The sequence below is a fragment of the Mustela nigripes genome, chromosome 8, assembly GCF_022355385.1.
Source record: "Mustela nigripes isolate SB6536 chromosome 8, MUSNIG.SB6536, whole genome shotgun sequence".
Taxonomy (NCBI): domain Eukaryota; kingdom Metazoa; phylum Chordata; class Mammalia; order Carnivora; family Mustelidae; genus Mustela; species Mustela nigripes.
The window spans coordinates 81,220,384-81,238,609 of NC_081564.1; the positions used below are offsets into that span (position 1 = coordinate 81,220,384).

Consider the following 18,226-nt stretch of genomic DNA (forward strand, 5'->3'; position numbering starts at 1 on the left):
ACGTCCACAACCTCGTGACCTGTTCTTACAATCTTACATGCTTCCTCTGTTCCATGATGTGGCCTGAGCCATCAGCAAGGGGCTTCATTAAAACGGAGGTAGGTCCTTTGTCAGCTATCAGGCTGCCCTGAAAGCAGGTAATACCGACATATACAAGAAAAATACAGATTAAGAATAATTCCCCAATCAGAGACAACTGTTTGCACCAAGAATCCTGTGATCTGTACCACTCATTTGCTAAGTCCCCTAAGCAGGGGGTCAGATCACTTGTATCTTCATGTGATTTAATAAAGATGACACACTAACAGAGTCATGAGGTATGAACATACAACATTTGTTTGAATAATGTCACAGGCACTCCTTCTGAGGCTCTAAGTGTCCAAGACTGTTTTACTTTAGAGGGCAGCTTTTATCATCAGAGACATGTCAGCCTTCAATTAGGGGCAGACTTTGGTTGCTATCATCCAAGTCTTGCTGGGTGAATGTAAGGGCTTCTGTGTCAAGGTCAATGGGAGGAACAAACAAAACAGCCAAATGATTAAACTAGCAGGAAACAATATGCCCACCTGGCCTTGAGGAGAGGGAGGTCGGCAGCTTCAGGAGCTTGACCTGGCTGTGCATGCCACGTGTTTGCTGGGGGAAGGAAGCACTATCAGGAGTAAGGAGACGATCTGGGGGTGGCATATTGCAGAGCAGACCCCAAACCTCCTTCCTTCCTTCCTTCCTCACTCTTTTTCTTTCTTTTTCTTCTTTTTTCTTTTAAAGGACAGTGTTCTATTCCAGGGATAGTCTGTTTCAACAGGTCCAGTTACAGCAGGACAACGGGATCCCAGTGAGAAGTAAACAGTTTCCATTCACCCAGAGGGGGAAGTAACTAACTCACTGTGGGGGAGCATTTCATTGCAAATTCCGGTAAATAACTTTTCCTAGGTGTGATGAGGCTTGGTGTTCTCAGAAGCGTAGTATGTGAATTTGAAGTGCAGAATTTGGGGAATGGTGGTTTCCCCTGGCTTCTATACCTTTAGGGTATTGGTGCCTCAGCAGGGGTCCTCAGATGGGCATATGGAGCAACACTCTCTACTGGTTGGTCATTCCAATCTATGAAAGCCTGGGACAGTACTTTAGCCCACTTGGCCAAGGTAGTTGTACTTGTTAGTAATTTAATCTGCCTTATATTTCTTTTTCTTTTTCTTTTTTCTTTTTACCAACCCTGCTTTTTGGGCATTTTGCAGGAGATAGATCCTCCATTCCAAATCATGTTCTTTTCTGGTCTTGCATATTATGACCTTTGAAATGAGACCCTTGATCACAATCTATCTATACACAATGCTCAGTTTCCCTAATTTCCTAGTAGTGACAGCCTGGTTCACATAATGACAAGAGAAAGCATGTTTCCACACAAAACCAGGCATGTTTAAAATTCTCACTCCCAGGGAGGGGACCAATATAATCAATTTGCGAACCTGTCAACAACTGGAAACTCCACTGGGTGGCCCCAGACTCCTTTGGCAGTTGCCCTGGGCAGTGTTTACAACACACATGACATGCTGTTACTGTATTAGCCAAGTCACTGTCTTTCAAGGACAATCGAGCATCCTTAGCAATAAGCCATCCTACCTGAAGTGGACATTCTTTTTATCTGCTGTATCTACTAAAAAGTCAGTTGCTAGGGAGAATACCCAAAATAGGGCGTCCGTTGCTAGACTGCCTTTTGGTGACTGAAGGGTTCAAAAGTCAGCATGTATCTCTGAGTTGAGTCATTATAGCTTGATCAAAGACAGCTGTATTGCGTGGAAATGAAAAGAGACCATATGATTAGACTCTTATAGTCTAAAGACCGTCTTAAGTCAATTTGTATCTATTCTAGCAATGAACAAAAGTTTAACTACAAAAATTTCTCTCAGAATCTTTTTTTTTTTTTTTTTAAGATTTTATTTTAAAGTAATGTCTACCCCCAGGACAGGGCTCAAACTCACAACCTGGAGATCAAGAGTTGTGAGCTCTAGTGACTGAGTCAGTCCAGGACCCCTTTCAGAAGAGGAATTTCTCAGTTTACTTGTTCCGATAATAAACATACAAATGTAGTATTTAATGCTATAATTCTGGGTTCTATTATTACATCGATGGTTGATATTGTTTGCTATATTACTGCTGAGACTTACATAAACAGAAATTTCAAATCAGTTTTGTCTTTTAGTTAGATTCTGAATTTTGTTTTTAAAGATTTTATTTATTTATTTGACAGAGATCATAGGTAGGCAGAGAGAGAGGAGGAAGCAGGCTCCCCGCCGAGCAAAGAGCCCGAAGTGGGGCTCGATCCCAGGACCCTGGGATCATGACCCAAGCCAAAGGCAGAGGCTCAACCCACTGAACCACCCAGGCGCCCCAGATTCTGAAAAAAAAAAAAAATTTTTAAAGCTTTTATTTATTTGACAGACGGAAATCCCAAGTAGACAGAGAAGCAGGCAGAGAGAGAGGAGGAAGCAGGCTCCCCACTGAGTAGAGAGCCCGACACGGGGCTCGATCCCAGGACCCTGGGATCATGACCTGAGCCGAAGGCAGAGGCTTTAACCCACTGAACCACCCAGGTGCCCGATTCTGAAATTTTTAAAGCTAGTTTTTGTAAAAGGACTTTATGAAAAGTTTAAGACAATATTTGACTTTACCCATTTTTTGTCAGCAATACTATATGGTGAAAACTTATTATTATGTAGGTTACACGTGATGTAAACTTGTACAAATTCTTGAGAGGAAAATCATAGTTTAGTAGCCCAAACTATGGGAACTGGGTACTGCAGTTTGCCGATATACTTCATTTGTTTTGACACAAGCTATGAAATCATTATAAGATAATGGTATATTAATATGAGATAAAATATTTATTGGATATGAGAAATTACATATAAACTATGCTTTCTGTGGCATTGTTAATAAGTGCTAAAACTTACAAAACAACATGAAATTTTTAAAGCTCAAAAGCATTACTGACAGCAGGAATATGATTTCCCCACACATTAGACATAGTCTCCCACCAAAAGTAAAATCTAATGTAAGAACAGTGTAATTCCATCAATATTGATTTATAAATGGATTTTAGTATTAACCACAAGTTTTACAGAAGACTGACTGATTCTCACTTAAATGTTAAGTTTCATATTAGTAACAAAACTTTATTAAATGATATCTCATATTTCACACTGAATGCTTTATCTTCTTTCTAGTGATTATGGGAGATATCCATAAAAATGTAAAACAGTGATAAATTTTGATATGCAGACTAATTTAGATATCCTGCAGGCAATAGAGAAGTCAGCAACCTGTGACAAAGACATTTTGTATGTAAAGTTTCCACTCATTATAGAATACTAAATAAACAGTGTGGCCTAGTTTAATATATGTTTGAATGCCAAGATCTGAACTGTAGATTTCAAAATGATTCATTTATTTTAGTGTGTAACGTTTTGTGTGTTAAGTTCAGTGGTAAAAATATTAAACAGGCTTTTCTTAGAATGAAGATATAAATTGTGAATAGGCTAGCTATTTTTACATGCAGTTTTAGTACAAGTATGTTTTGACTACGCTGAAGCAAATTTATTGAGAGGATGTTGGATTGTGTAATGGTCAAGTTTAAAGAAGCCCAAATTAAATATTATTTTGACCTACACTCTGTGTCTGTGATTTTTGTAACATTAAAACGTATATAAAATATTGGGTAATTTAGGGGCATCTGGGTGGCTCAGTGGGTTAAAGTCTCTGCCTTCAGCTCAGGTCATGATCCCAGGATCTTGGGATCAAGCCCCACATCGGTGTCTTCGCTCATCAGGGAGCCTGCTTCCCACCCTCCCCCCACACTGCCTCTCTGCCGGCTTGTGATCTCTGTCAAATAAATAAATAAAATCTTAAAAAACATACATATATATATATATATATATATATATATATGTATATTAGGTAATTTAGTAAATTATAATTTTATGCAATAAAATTCATGACAGAAATAAGGTTTTAATCTGTGGATCTGCTCATCCTTTCACACCAGGCACTTATTTTATTAGTGAGGATCATTATTTATTTACAGGGACCGATTAGCACATCTCTCCGGTGTTATATTTGATATTCAATTATTTTACAACCTAGAACCTCCTAGCAAAACTCAAGAAACAGATGATATTTTCCCACTTGTCATCTTAAACGTGCAAAATATTTTTCAACTTTTTTTGTTTTTTCTGTCTACCATCACCTGAAAATTAGGTCATTCTTATTCTTGTGTTGTATTTTTGACACCTCTACTTTTCATAATGTGAGAGAATCTATGTCAGACAAATGGACTGTGTTTAAGAAAGCAAACAATATGTTCAGAGAAAATACAAAGAGTAATCCATCCCAAACTCAGTCACATTCAAGTCATATCTCCAAAGACAGAAGTTTCATAAAATATATTTTTCAAATTTGATGTATTTTAAGAAATAAGGATTTTTATATTTCAGATAAGTTTCTGCTAAGTGTTGATGCTTATTAAATTTATGAATTCAAAAAGTGACATCTAAATTTACATGTACTTTACATAAATCAAATTCAATCTCTTCTTTTATAACAGGTGACATATTATTTTGATGGTAAATACTATTAAAGTGAATTTCTTTTTCTTCAAGCTTTACTGAGATACAATTGATATACAACATTGTGTAAGTTCAAGGTACACAACATGATGGTTGATACAAATATATTGAGAAATGATTACCACAATAAGGTTAGTTAACACCCCCATCACCTCATATAATTACAATTTTACCTCATTGTGGTGAGAACAGTTAAGATCTACTATTTTAGTAACTTTCCAATATGTAATACAGTAATGTTATTATTATAAGATCTTTATACTTTATTTGACTAAAGTCGTCTCTCATGTTTGATTTGCTTCTGTTGAACCACCCTTGCATCCTGGAGCCGAATCCCACCTGATCAAGGTATATGATCTTTTTAATGTGCTGTTGAATCGGGCTTGCTAAAATTTTGTTGACAATTTTTGAATCTGTGTTCACTAGAGATACTGACCCATAGTTTTCTCGTGGTGTCCTTATCTGGTTTTGGTATCAGGGTAAGGCTAACTTTGTAAAATTAACTTTGGGAGTTTCCATCCTCTTCAAATTTTTGGAAGAGTTTGAGAAGGACTGATATTAATCCTTCTTTTAAATCTTTGGTAGAACTTACCAGTGAAGCCAATCGGTCCTGGACTTTTATTCGTTGGGATGTTTTTAGTTACTGAGTCACTCTTACGAGTAATCTGTCTGCTCTGATTTTCTGTTTCTTCACGATTCAGGCTCAGTGGGTTATATATTTCTGGAAATTGAAATGTTCCTAGAAGTTCTGCACTGGGAAATTTTACAATTGAGGAATCACTATTCAGAGACTATCTGCAGCACTTTAGGTCAACTGTGTGCTCAACGGACTCCCATAAAGCCGCCGTGGGTTTTATAACCACCGGTATCCTCTGTTCATCTCCCAAACCTCATTTCAAAATAAATCTTATGTTTATAAGGTTTATACATAAATCTTATGTAGTTTTTTGCCCATCCATGCACTCATTTTTTTAACTCAGTCATCAAAAACTTCAGGTCCTGTGTGACTCCTAGCCTATTAGACCTTATATTTTTGTGTGGGAGAGAGATAATAATTTTGTAATTCCAGACTAATGAGTGGAAAGACAATATTTCACCTCAATTCTATTTGGTAGCTCTAGTATTAGAAGTAATTGCATTTTAAATATAAATCTTATCAGTAGAAGCACACTATAAATGAATATGTGTTTTAATAAGCAACAAGTAGTTTGTAGTTTTCTTGGTTTTCTCTTCTGATGACATCCTCAAATGGAGATTCCTTTCAGTACTCTACCAAATTCTACATGCAAAGTACAGACTCAAATATAATATCTGGTATTTGACTATAATACAACACACAATATTTAAGACAACAGAGAATAAAATGTTTGCATCTTTGCTTTGTAAAGGATAAGAATGGTGGGTAGGGTGTTTGGAAGCAAGATTAACATTCGAGAACCTATAAAATGGCATTAATATGGAAAGAACATGAAGAATTAAGTATATGTTCAGGTAAAATAATTCATATTATTCATTATTTAAATATTGAGATTGAGGAAAACAGAAAAATCACACATAATATTGATTGATTTCTTCAAAGCAAAGCTAATAATTCAAGGAATGCTTCAGAGGGAAACCATCTACACTCAGTTGACAGAACAATGGGATATTCTTCTATCTCCATATAAAATAACATTTCTGACAATAGCTGACTATTGTTCTCTTGGCCACTTAACTTGCACAGAAAGGAATAAAAAGTGCTTATTGATTTTAGTATGATTCCATAAAATGCCTGAATCCAGACTGGCACTCCCACAAGTACACAGATTAACTAGGTTGATATATGCATGAACCTTGAATTGCAAAGCAAAGAGATCTGTGCTAGTCAAATACCATACAGAACAAACCAAAGTTTTGTGATGTCTGCTGAATCAACCACAGTCTTGTGGTCACACTGATGCCACGATGCAAAGACCTCGTCCTGCACATACTGCAATCTCCTTGTGGATCCACTCTCCAGCTCCACATAACAGAGTATCTCATAATAGAGGACCTCCTCCTCCTATCAAAAATCCCACCCATTTGCTCTCAATTAGTGCCTTTGTCTCATATCTAATGGATAGAAACAAGCACTTATTAACTGGTTTCTTATCAACCAAAGTGTTAACTTAACCTGAATCTGTCTCCTCTACTATTGCTCTAGATTCCATGGGTCCTTTCCTTCTCAAGAATAGTTTTCCATCAGTTATAGTCCCCTGATTTTCTTCCAAAATACCCTTCTTTTGGATCACTGCCTATAGTATATAACTGTGCTTTTAAAATTCCCATCCTAGTAAGTGCTTAAATAATGATAATAATAATATAAAAAATCCTATTTATCTTTATCTCTCTCTACCTAGTGTCCACATGTCTATTTTCTCTCTGTAGTATAATATCTGTTAAAGTTGGCTAAATTCACTGTAACCTCCTCTTCTCCATCCATTCATGCAATAGAATAATCTCCAAAATATTGCAGTCCCATTAATTCAACCGAATTTCTCTTACCAAAATCACTAGGAGCCTTCAACTTGCCAAATCAAAATCACTATACTTTCTTCATTTAATTCAACCTCACAGCAGCATTCCAGATAGCTGGCAGACCTCTTCCTTCGCAACATCTCTTTTCATGTCTTTCTATTTTTCCTACATCACTGGTCAATCTCAATCATTCTAAATTACAAGTCAATCCCCTTTTGCTTAACAGTCGACTCATCCTGTTCCTTTTTCTCTTTTCTACATACATTCTCTGCCAAGGCATCTCATCCAGGGCCATGCCTAAATGCTTGCTATTTGACAATAACTCCCATATTAATAATTAATATATGCAATCCTCTTCATACTGTATGGGAATATTTTCCTAGAACATGACATGATTGGACTCTTTGTAAACAACTTCAAATATCATCTCCTAAAATGTCCCACTTCCTCCAGTCCATTAGCATCATACCTTACCCAAAATTAACACTTTCATACACACAGTATCAAATATCACCTTATTTAAAAATAGTTACTGCTTGTGTGGTATAACTAAAACATAGGTTTCATACAAGCAATTACCTCCAAAATTATATTTCAAATAATATTCTAGTAAATGTTAGGTCCATAAGGTATGCTATTTAGGAAAAAAGAGGAGTAGGAGGAGGAACTCAATGAGGAGGAGGAAGATGGAGTGGAAAGAAGAAATGTTTCGCTGCTTAGCTACCAAACAGAAAAATAAAAACGTGTCATTTACATCTAATGATTATTGGTCATGATACATATTCACAGTCGAATTTGTTTATGCTATAAAGACCTATGTTCTGAACACATGTAGAAAGAAGTCTTTAAATTGCTTCCTGGAACCTCTGGCACAAATAATACATTGTATGTTAATAAAAAAAATTAAAAAAAAATAAATTGTTTCCTAGAATATTAAAACACAAGAATCAGGAAAATATACAACAGAATATACATCTTAGATTTGGTGGCTAATAAATCAAATGTTTAGGCAAAGAAAATTTGAAGTATGTTAGCATAATTTAAAATGGCCATTATGGAACAGAATTTATCACACTTAAGTAAATTTTATTAACTTAATTTTAATATATATTGAGCTATCAAAATTTTCTGTCTCAGTGAGTGAACAAATTTTGCATAGCCACACCATAATTTCCTCTCTATTAGAAAGACATTTCTGATTTTCAATGCCTTCAGTTCTTATAGCTTATGGAAAGCACTTGCTTCTATATGCAATATATTTAAAATATTTATAAAAATAACATTGGAATTGAAAGGAACTTTGAAGATAAATACAGTTGCACAGAAGTGTTCAACCACTTTGTTTTTAGTCTTTATGTTCCATGATTTTGATGCAGAGTATTTGTGTCTTAAAAATTGGTCTTCTACTACTCAAACATGCATATTTTTCAGGATGATCTTATGTGTTTTTAAGATACAAGATTATATCCTGTTTTGGAAAATGCATTTTATACTGGAGAAACTAATAAGTGAATAAGCTAAAGAATTTTATAAATCACTAAAACATACATTTTTAAAAAAGATTTGTCAGAGAGAGAGGACAGAGGGAGAGGAGAGACAGCATGAGTGTAAGGGGGGGATGTCAGGCAGAGAGGGAGGGAGAAGCAGGCTCCCCATTGAGCAGGGAGCCCGATGCAGGACTCAATCCCAGCACCCTGGGATCATGACCTGAGCTGAAGGCAAACACTTAACCAACTGAGGCACCCCGCCATCCCTAAAATGTACATGTTTAACCCTTTTTTCTATTGCCTTGAGGAATGAGATATTTTAACAAGACAAATAATGTATTAATATACAGTACTATTGTTTATAAAATTTAAATAATCATCTAATTTTTAAAAAATAGTTTACTTAATATGTTTGTAGAAGGAAGTACAAGTGTTGAACTTTCAATAATTCACTTCCAAAAACATGAGCTCAAGATTTTAAATCTGTCGTCATTGTTAATATATCTTTGATGTAAATTAATATGCAATACCTTCTGGAGACATCTCTGGTACAATGGCCTCATAAGGTTCATCTAGGAATTTGGGTTCATTGTCATTGATATCCGAAACTCTGATGACAAACTCAGACTCGGGTTCCACAGCCCTTCCGGTAGTGCTGTCTATTACCTGGGCTCTTAGAGTGTAGAGGGATCGTTCCTCTCTATCAAGCTTCTGGACGGCATATATGTCACCTGTTCTCTCATCAATGACAAAAATACTTCCAGCTCCAGCTCCCAAAAGCTTGTACTGGAAAGAGTTGTTTCCATTGTCTAAATCAGATCTTAGCTGCAAGTGCAAAGAGGGATAATTAAGTTTCCAAGACAGGTTTAAACGGACAAATCAATTTTAACGATTTTATTTTCATGTCTGTTAATTTTTCCCCAAGTTAATAACTCCATGTAATTTCCACAGTATATTAAATCAGGTGAAATATTAATTTTAAGATTAAATTCTATCATCAGAGAAGTCTGAAATTTCAATGTAAATCACTACGTAAATTTTATTACTCTAAATAGATTATTCTAATTAGAAACTATAGTAATTGGAAAACAAAGTACCTTCCATAAATTCTGCACAACAAAACTGGTTCAAGTTTACTCTATGACTATATTCTTGGTTACTAAAACCATACTCTCAAATATTTATATTAGATTGGGATGTAGAGACAGATAGGAAGATAATAATCTAGGTAAATTTGAACAGTGATGTTTTATCTCTAGGCTAAAAACACATAGGAAACCCTGAAAATATTACCAGGAAAATAAGAAAGCATGTTGAGAAGATAATGAGAGCCTCACCCTTCCTTCTTGGCATTTATAACATAACAAAATCTACAAGTTGCTTTATATATGATTTCCCAATAAATCCTCATAACATCGTGAGATACATATTATTATTTATTTATAATAAATTTATTATTATAAATAATTATTTATACAGAGAAAGAGAGACTGAAAATTTTTCAAACTTTTGCAGAGTCATGGTTTTTATATAGGTTTATGATTTAGACAACAGGTCTGTCTGACCCCAGAGATTCCACTGTTCTGAGTGTTGCTAAATTAGATCTATTGCTTTCCAACAAATTCAACTCAGTCCTCAAATGCATCTTTTCTTCTTGTGCCCTCATTATTTTTATTTTTTAAAGGCAAAATAAATTTGTTCATTCATAGTGTTAATGGAATTTTGAATTTTATATATAAAAACAAGGGTTATTATGATACAGGTAACATTGGTTGGTTGGGTTCTCATACCTAAATTATTTTTACATAAAGAGAAGAAGTATGCCATAATCCCTTAATTATTGTGAATCCATAGTTTTGATTTATCATTTATGAATATGTCCTTCTTCGAAGTAAGAGCTTCTCTGAAAATTTACAAAGCTAACCAAAGAAATAAAATTCTAAACCAATTCATAACTTTTCTGATAGCTCAAGGTACAATGGACTAATTAATATATTCCTCTGTGACTGGGTAGAATATCTGAAGATATCTAAAATAATAAATTTTAATAATTTTAATAACATGTTGAATAACACTACTATTTACTGAAAGAAACAGATTGGGAATAATAATAAAGAGATAATAAAGTTATAGCTCTTTTCATCTGATAGCTCTTCATTACTCATAAGATAAAACAGAAGGTTCCATGACTCACTAATAAGAAACTGAGGGACACAAATGTCCTTTCCAATAAGTATATCAAATGAAAGTAAAGGGTGCCTATGTTTTTCAAATATCATTTTGATACAGTTTGAAAGTTTTATTAAGTATTAGAATGAGATGATAAATCAAATTAGGTAATGAATAAATGTATTCCCAGTATATATGCACAGTATAATTTTCATGGATCAGTAAGCCTGATCTCTTTAAGATATATATATTTATTTATTTTTTTAAACATCAGCCTCTTAATGTCACAAAATACACAAGTTAAACACATTTTAATTTCATGAATTCCGTATTATGATATTTTCTGTATTTCTATTAAAAATATTTTTTTCAATTAGGCAGTTACTATTGGTTTGGCAAATCAATATGCCTTTAATTTTTTACTTAATTGTGCTTTCCAAACTTAATCCCTGTTAACAAATAGTTCAAAAAGAAAGTCATCTGGACACATCAGCTACATTTTATTTTTACCAGCTCTTTAACTACAGCACCTAAATATTCATTATTACTGTCTTTTAAACCAGTTATCTGTATGTTATTTAAGACTAATGCCATTGTTTTAGGCGAAAACATCTGTTAGGATACTTTTGTAAGTATTTTTATGGAAAGAAAAAAAATAGGCAAAATCAATCACGATGTGAAAGGAGGCAACAGGAGATGTGCCCGGAGCACGAAAACAAAAACTAGAAAATGTGACAGTCAGCCAGGGAGCTAGTCTCTGCTCTGCTTGTACTGATGCGCTTCCCTGTAGAGCCTTATTCACTAAAAGTCACCAGCCTCTGTTAGTCTGTCACCTGGCTCATTGATGGGAGAGCATACGGGGCTCTGTGGAGTTCACTGTAAAGGTGGCTACAGAGACTCAGTTAACTAGCACACGCTTAACCAAGGACCTCGTCTTTGCCATCCTGCCTCTGATTTACCTGCAGTCATCTTCGAGAATAAAAAGATGTGAAATTGCCTCAAAGCAGGCACACGCACATACACAAATGTTTGAAATCTGTTTGCCCAAGATCCTAACCTGAGCCTTCGGTTGACTATACACATATACATTTGCTGGATGGGACAGATGAACTCCTTTGGAATCTGGACATCATGCTAACGCTGCAGCTCTCCTGAAAGGGCTAGGAAAAGGGAGTTAATGAATTTTGAGTGCTTCACCCTTTGGGCCCAATTAAATTTTAGTGCCAGTTAATTAGCGGTTAAACTTATTTCAGTCCATTCATCTAGAGAAAGATCCTTACAGAAGAGGACACGGTATTGTAATTACCTCTGTTTAAAGAAAATTGAATAATAATAAAAACCAAAAACATAAATAGGGAATGTTCTATCTCATTAGGGAAATTTAAAAAATATATATATTCTTATAAAACAGAAAAAATAATTATTCTTTATACTTCATAATCAAATGAAGTGTGTAGGCTCTTGAAGCTACTTAGCTGTAAAAGGGTTTGGTATTAATCTGCTTCATGAAAAATTAATGATGGGTAAATCAACACCTACTGAGCATAATAGAAAATCAGACTAAATGCTGTTGGTAAACGTTATTATTCTCAGTGTGGTTGCTTTGATCCATTACCAAAAATAACACCATCAAATTTCCAGATGTTGATAAATGAGGGCGGTATTTTCATAAGGGAGACAAAAGTAAAATTTCAAAGTCAGAGCTTTTCTTCTTCCTCAAGTTTTGCAAATATTTTAGGTGCTTGAAAATCTGAAACAATTAATTAGGCTGATGTCTGAAGCTTTCTAAGGGTTCCACAGAGAAAATGTAGAATTATCAAGTGAGTTAAAACTTCCTCAATCCATCCATTTAGAGTTCTGTAATGTTATTTCCTGTAACACTTTCACAAAACCAGTACCTGGCCAATGTGATAATTAGTCTCGTTCCTTTCCTCTGGTACAAAAAACTGGTTCCACATCCAACCACGCTTCACTCGGAAGTGAGAACCCACGGGGTGCCCAACTTCCTCTGTTGTAGAGATTTCTGTTGCTGTAAAGCAAGGCCATATGAGAGGAATTCCCAAGATAAAAGGTAGCAAGAAGCAACAATTCATTCTGCTCTTTGGATTCCAACTGGTGTTGTTCAGAGGAAAGTGTAGTTGCAAACAAAAACCGTATGTTCCTTTATAATCTTTTTAAGTCTTAGGTTTCTTTCATATTCCTAGGGAACAAGAAACAAACAAAATTTAAATAAAAAATAACACTTTCTCACAAATTTGCTACAGTAAGGGTACAACTTTTGCATTCATAAAAACAAAACAACAATACACACATAATATATCTTCCAAGCTGGTTATATTTTGTTATATTTTTGTTATATATATTTGGTTATAGCTCAGCAATAATTTGAATGGTATAATTAAAAACTTCTGCTCAAGCATCGTCCATTTTAAGCTATAGCCATAAATCTGCCTGAAGGTTGAAAAGTTGGTCTGGCAATCTCATTGATTGATAAGTGACACTGAGATAGATTTTTTTGGTTTAATTTAACCTGCTTACATCTTCTATTCTATCTCGGTAAAACTCAACAGTCAAGCCAGAGGAAAAAATGTGATCTTTCTTCTTTTTCTAAATAGCATTAAGTCTCCTAATCCAATTTCCCAAGTTACAGTATTAGATAAACAAAATGACAATTCAGTTTGAAATCTGGGGGATTTAATAATCAGTTATATTGATGTTATAAAACACTCTATGAATAGAAAACCCATGCAAGATATTTGCCATTTTATATTATGAAAGTTATGAAAAGAAACGTTTTTCATCTTAACAAAGAGATTATGTTATTTTTAGAAAATAAATACAAAATATAGTGCCGGGGTAAATATGGCTGTTTATAACATATAAGACAGAGATAAAAGATAGCCTCTATTATCAAAATACTAAAAAAGAAACTTCAACTACTGAATTTTGCATGTAAAACTTTCCATTTAACTGATACTTATACCAACTCCTTTGAAATGACTGGTAATTCTCACCCTTAAAGAAAATTGAATAGCTTTGCATTTACCACATTGACATAGCACTTCCATATAACCAAATTGGGTTTGTTTGTTTGAGACTCACGAAGACAAATAATTTTGTCAGGTATGTAGTTTAATACTACATGATCAACAGAAAAGCCAGAGTCCCTGTGTCTGTTAGGAGTTTTCTTTATGATCTCATTTTGAATCTTCTCCACACATTTTTGAACAACCACCGAGAGATATTTTAGGTCTCTGATTCTTGTTAGAAAAAGTCGTTAAAAAACACCTAATTAAGAAAGAACAGGTTGTCATAAATGGAGATATTGTGGTGCTTCTGAGTTCCTTTAAGCAGATGTTTTCTTTGTTATATATTTCCTTAATGAAGGCCATGAAGAAATTCAACTGAGGTGAAAATTAAAGATGAATTTCATTCTTATGTTGAATATTTGAAACTTAAATATCTGTTGTTTAGAAATTGCTAAAATATACCTTTTGATAGCCAGTAAATAATGAAAATATTCAGAATAAGTTCAGTTTCTTAATGAGGAAGTTATTTTGTATAAACATAAAAAAATATCACTACCAGTGGTGTGAAGTGTAAATTACATTGTTGGGAAAATGCATTTATGTCAATTTTATATTATGATATTTTCATTCATCTAGGAGAAAAATGAGAGGTTTTAGGGAAGATACTGTTTTAGATTAAAGTTATTTAAAACACACAAGAACAAGTGTAAAATAAAGACATTGCTTAGAACTTAATTTGTACAAACGTATTTTTATGTTTACAATTTTTATGAATTTGTGGCAATCCAATATGATAATTCAGTACCTTGAGATGACAGAAAACATTGTGGATTTTGTTAGTTATAGAAGTTTCTTTGTGGTTAAAAATAAACCTACTTTTGATCATGTATACTGAAGCATTTTGGTGTCTAGAACTTTTTTAAAACATTTCAAAAATAGTAGGAGCTCAGGTAAAATCATTGAGGCAAAGGCTTGATAATTAATTCTTGAAATTGGGTCATGAACATTTGCATGGCTATTATTTTATTCTTCACTTGTGTTTAAAATTTATAAATTAAAACAACAACAAAAATAACAATTTATTTAGTATTTTTAAAATCAATATGGTGGACAAAAACCACTAAATAATTTAATTTAGTGATGCTACTAATGAGAACACACACACACACACACACAAACACACAAACAGAACCCCTATATGGTGCTGATGAAACTGAAAAACTTGACAGCCATTTTGAGGAATAGTTTGGCCAAATCTACTGTATTTAAAAATTAGTTGAATATATAAACTAACAGCTTTTTTTTATTGCTTTATATCTAGAGATATTCTCAAATTTTTCCACTGTGAAGCAAACATAAATTGGATTAATCAGAAATATATATATATATAGAAAAATAAAGTTTAAATCACAGTACTATATGATACCAATTACAAAGTGTTTTAAAATTACAAGATGATGTCATAAGAGACTGTTGTCATACATAAATTGTGTAAAGCAAGTCTAGAAAAAGAAAAGTGATACACAATATTTATTATGGTAATTACCATGCTAGTAGGAAGAGAAATTGGTTTAAAGATTGAAGTTTAGAAATATGTCTCATTTTTCTCCCTCTAAACAATCTCAAGTAAATATGTCAAATAATAACACTCATTAAATCTGGGTGATTTTTCTACCATATGTTAGATTTTTTTTTTTTTCAGATAAAGTACATGACTGAAATATTTTGCAATTAAATTTAAAATTAAATGTTAAACTATCATTATTTTATAATCCTAAATGATAAAACAGATAGGAGACCCTTTTATTTGAACCTCTTAATATAAAGATACAAGAATGAAATGGTAGCAGTAGGTATTCCTGAACTATGAAATATTATGGCTTTGTTTATACTTTTCTAGATCCCAAATTGTCTATAATGGTCATACATTTCAGGGTAAGGGAAAATGTTTCAAATAATCGTCCACTTCTGATTGAAGAGTGTTGACAGCTGTCAGCAGTGCCAGGCTGAGAAATATTCAGGGAGAATCTGGGCTAATACGGAAAAATGCTATCAATTAGTACGTCTGAAATGAGCCCTAGAGAAACAAGCAGTGGCATTTCCACCCTCCATCTCCAGTCCTGTCAGGTGAATGTATGGATGAAAACTTGCATAATATTTCAATATGGGAAAAACGCTAATACTGTGTCTCATGTTGATTTGTTTAAATTTAATCTCATTGCTCATAACTAGGCATAAATATTAAATATTTAAATATTAACATTAAATAAATATTTATTTAAATATAAATAAATATTAAATATTTAATAAAATGGTTTAATATAAATATTAATTATTAATATAAATTTTAAATAAAATGCAGTGTGAACTACATTTCCTTACATATCTTGAAAATATATATATTTCAAAATATATAATGTATAAAAATTAAGTGACATTGCTATTAACACAAAATTACAAAATAAAATAATATTAATATCTGAATAGCACTATTATAAAATACATCAACATATTATGTTCAAATAGGATCACATAATTTTAATATCAAAATCTGTACTTTCTCTAATGTATTACTTTCACATATGAAGAAATTTATATCAAGACATTTTAAGTGACCTGTGCAGTAGCACATACTTATTTACCAGTGTAAATTAGACTGGAAATCTAATCTTAAAGGCATGGTGTGTTCACTGTGTCTTACTGAAGAAGGAAAACATGTAGATGTCTAACACAGTCCATGGCACTTGTCATTGATAGTTCTTATTTAAATATATAGAAATTACATTTGAACGTCTGGACCAGTCTTGAAATTAGATATAATAAAATGTTTTCTATTATCTCTGTTTAGAACACATTTTCCCCCCTTGTTCTAAAGATTCTTGAGGTTAAAAAAAAAAAAAAAAAGCAAGAATGAGTCAGAACAATGGATTTGGTGTCTGTATGGAAGAAGATAGAAGTTGTAGCTCGGAAAATGTGGATGGGTTAAATAGAAAAACTTAATCCTATTTGTGATCTTTTTAAAAATCAAGTGAAACTTGGCAGCCTCATAGAATGACAGCATCCATAAAGGCTATTAAATGGCTTTCTCAGAACACTAATAGGAAATACAGAAAGAAATGCTCGTGGATATAGCTTGTATACATAAGTGAGAAGAAGCAGTACCTCCAGACCAAGATTTATATTAAACCATTGGCCAACTCTTTCTCCGTAGATGTGGAATGTAAAACATCTTTCTCTGTCCCATTTGTATGCATTCGTTAAACATGTATTTTACATATTTACTGGCACAAATAAAAGCACTGTGCTACAGCTAAAGCAATAGGAGGTCAGAGTGTCTTCTGTAGGAGCTCCTCAAGCCCGCATTGGCTTTATGGCCTTCCCTATTCACTCTCTGCATGATGTCCTAGGATGGGGAACAAGGGCCATTTCATCCCTGGGCTGGCTACTGTGAACTCTGTTTCTGGCAGTTGCAGAGGACTGTGGATTAATGAGGACTGTGCTCAGTGCTAAGCACTGACAAAATTGAGCCTGAAAGTGAAAATATTCCCCAATGAGAAGAGGCATATTCCAACTGATGAAATAACCATTGGCAAAATATCACTTTAAAAAATCTGGTATCCCATCTTTTCCATCTTCCACAAGTTACCAAAACGTGATTTCTCATTATTTCTAAGCTAAATAACTACCTAACGCTGTATTGAAGATGTGCCTAAAAGGCATATCCTTCATTATATGATGCCCACGCAATTAATCAGTATGGGACTTCATTATATCTTGCCATATTAGTAATGATTTTAATTTGGCCACTGGACGTCCACACACTCTTTCTTACACTTAGTTTTCTTGTGTGATTGCAGTCAACCCTGTAAAATATTTTCTTTAGGGAAATCTCCTTTTCTCTAAATGTTCTTGTGAAAATATACAATGTAGAAAAATAAAAGGAAAAAAAAATAAAGCAATACTTTGTTTCTAAATACTTTCTAAAGCAGTATTCTAATATCACTTCATTATCCCAGGAGGTAAACCCACATATATTTATCCATGCTTCTGGTTTCACTCCATAATTTAAAAACACCAGGAATTCCCTGAATACTTTAAATCTATTCATTTGGAGAGATACAGAAAACTGGTCTCACGGTTAACAAAGAACAAGTGAATAAAAACAAATTTCAAAATTCGTGTTAACATAATATTATTCGGCCATTAAGTGTGGTGCTCTAAAGTGATTTAATGATATAGAAATATAGCTGTAACACTTTGTTAGATGAAAGAAATACCTACAAAGAAAATTATCCCATTAATTTAGGGAAAAAAGTGTGTTGACAAGTGCAGAAAAGAAGGCCAGAAAGACTATGACCTCAAATGTAGATAGAAATTGTGTCTGCATTGAGAAATTATAAATGACTTAAAATTTTCCTCATGTGTA

At 33.6% G+C, this 18,226-nt stretch overlaps 1 protein-coding gene across 1 annotated transcript in view; it reads right to left on the reverse strand.

The window, feature by feature from the left end:
• CDH19 (cadherin 19) overlaps positions 1 to 18,226 on the reverse strand; it is a 93,114-nt gene that overhangs the window by 59,004 nt on the left and 15,884 nt on the right. Inside the window, exons 2-3 of the mRNA XM_059410092.1 lie at positions 12,670 to 12,971; positions 9,133 to 9,427 (exon numbers count right to left, since the gene is read on the reverse strand). Of these exons, the coding sequence (XP_059266075.1) occupies positions 9,133 to 9,427; positions 12,670 to 12,864 (490 nt within the window). The 5' untranslated portion in view covers positions 12,865 to 12,971. The remainder of the gene's footprint in view (positions 1 to 9,132; positions 9,428 to 12,669; positions 12,972 to 18,226) is intronic.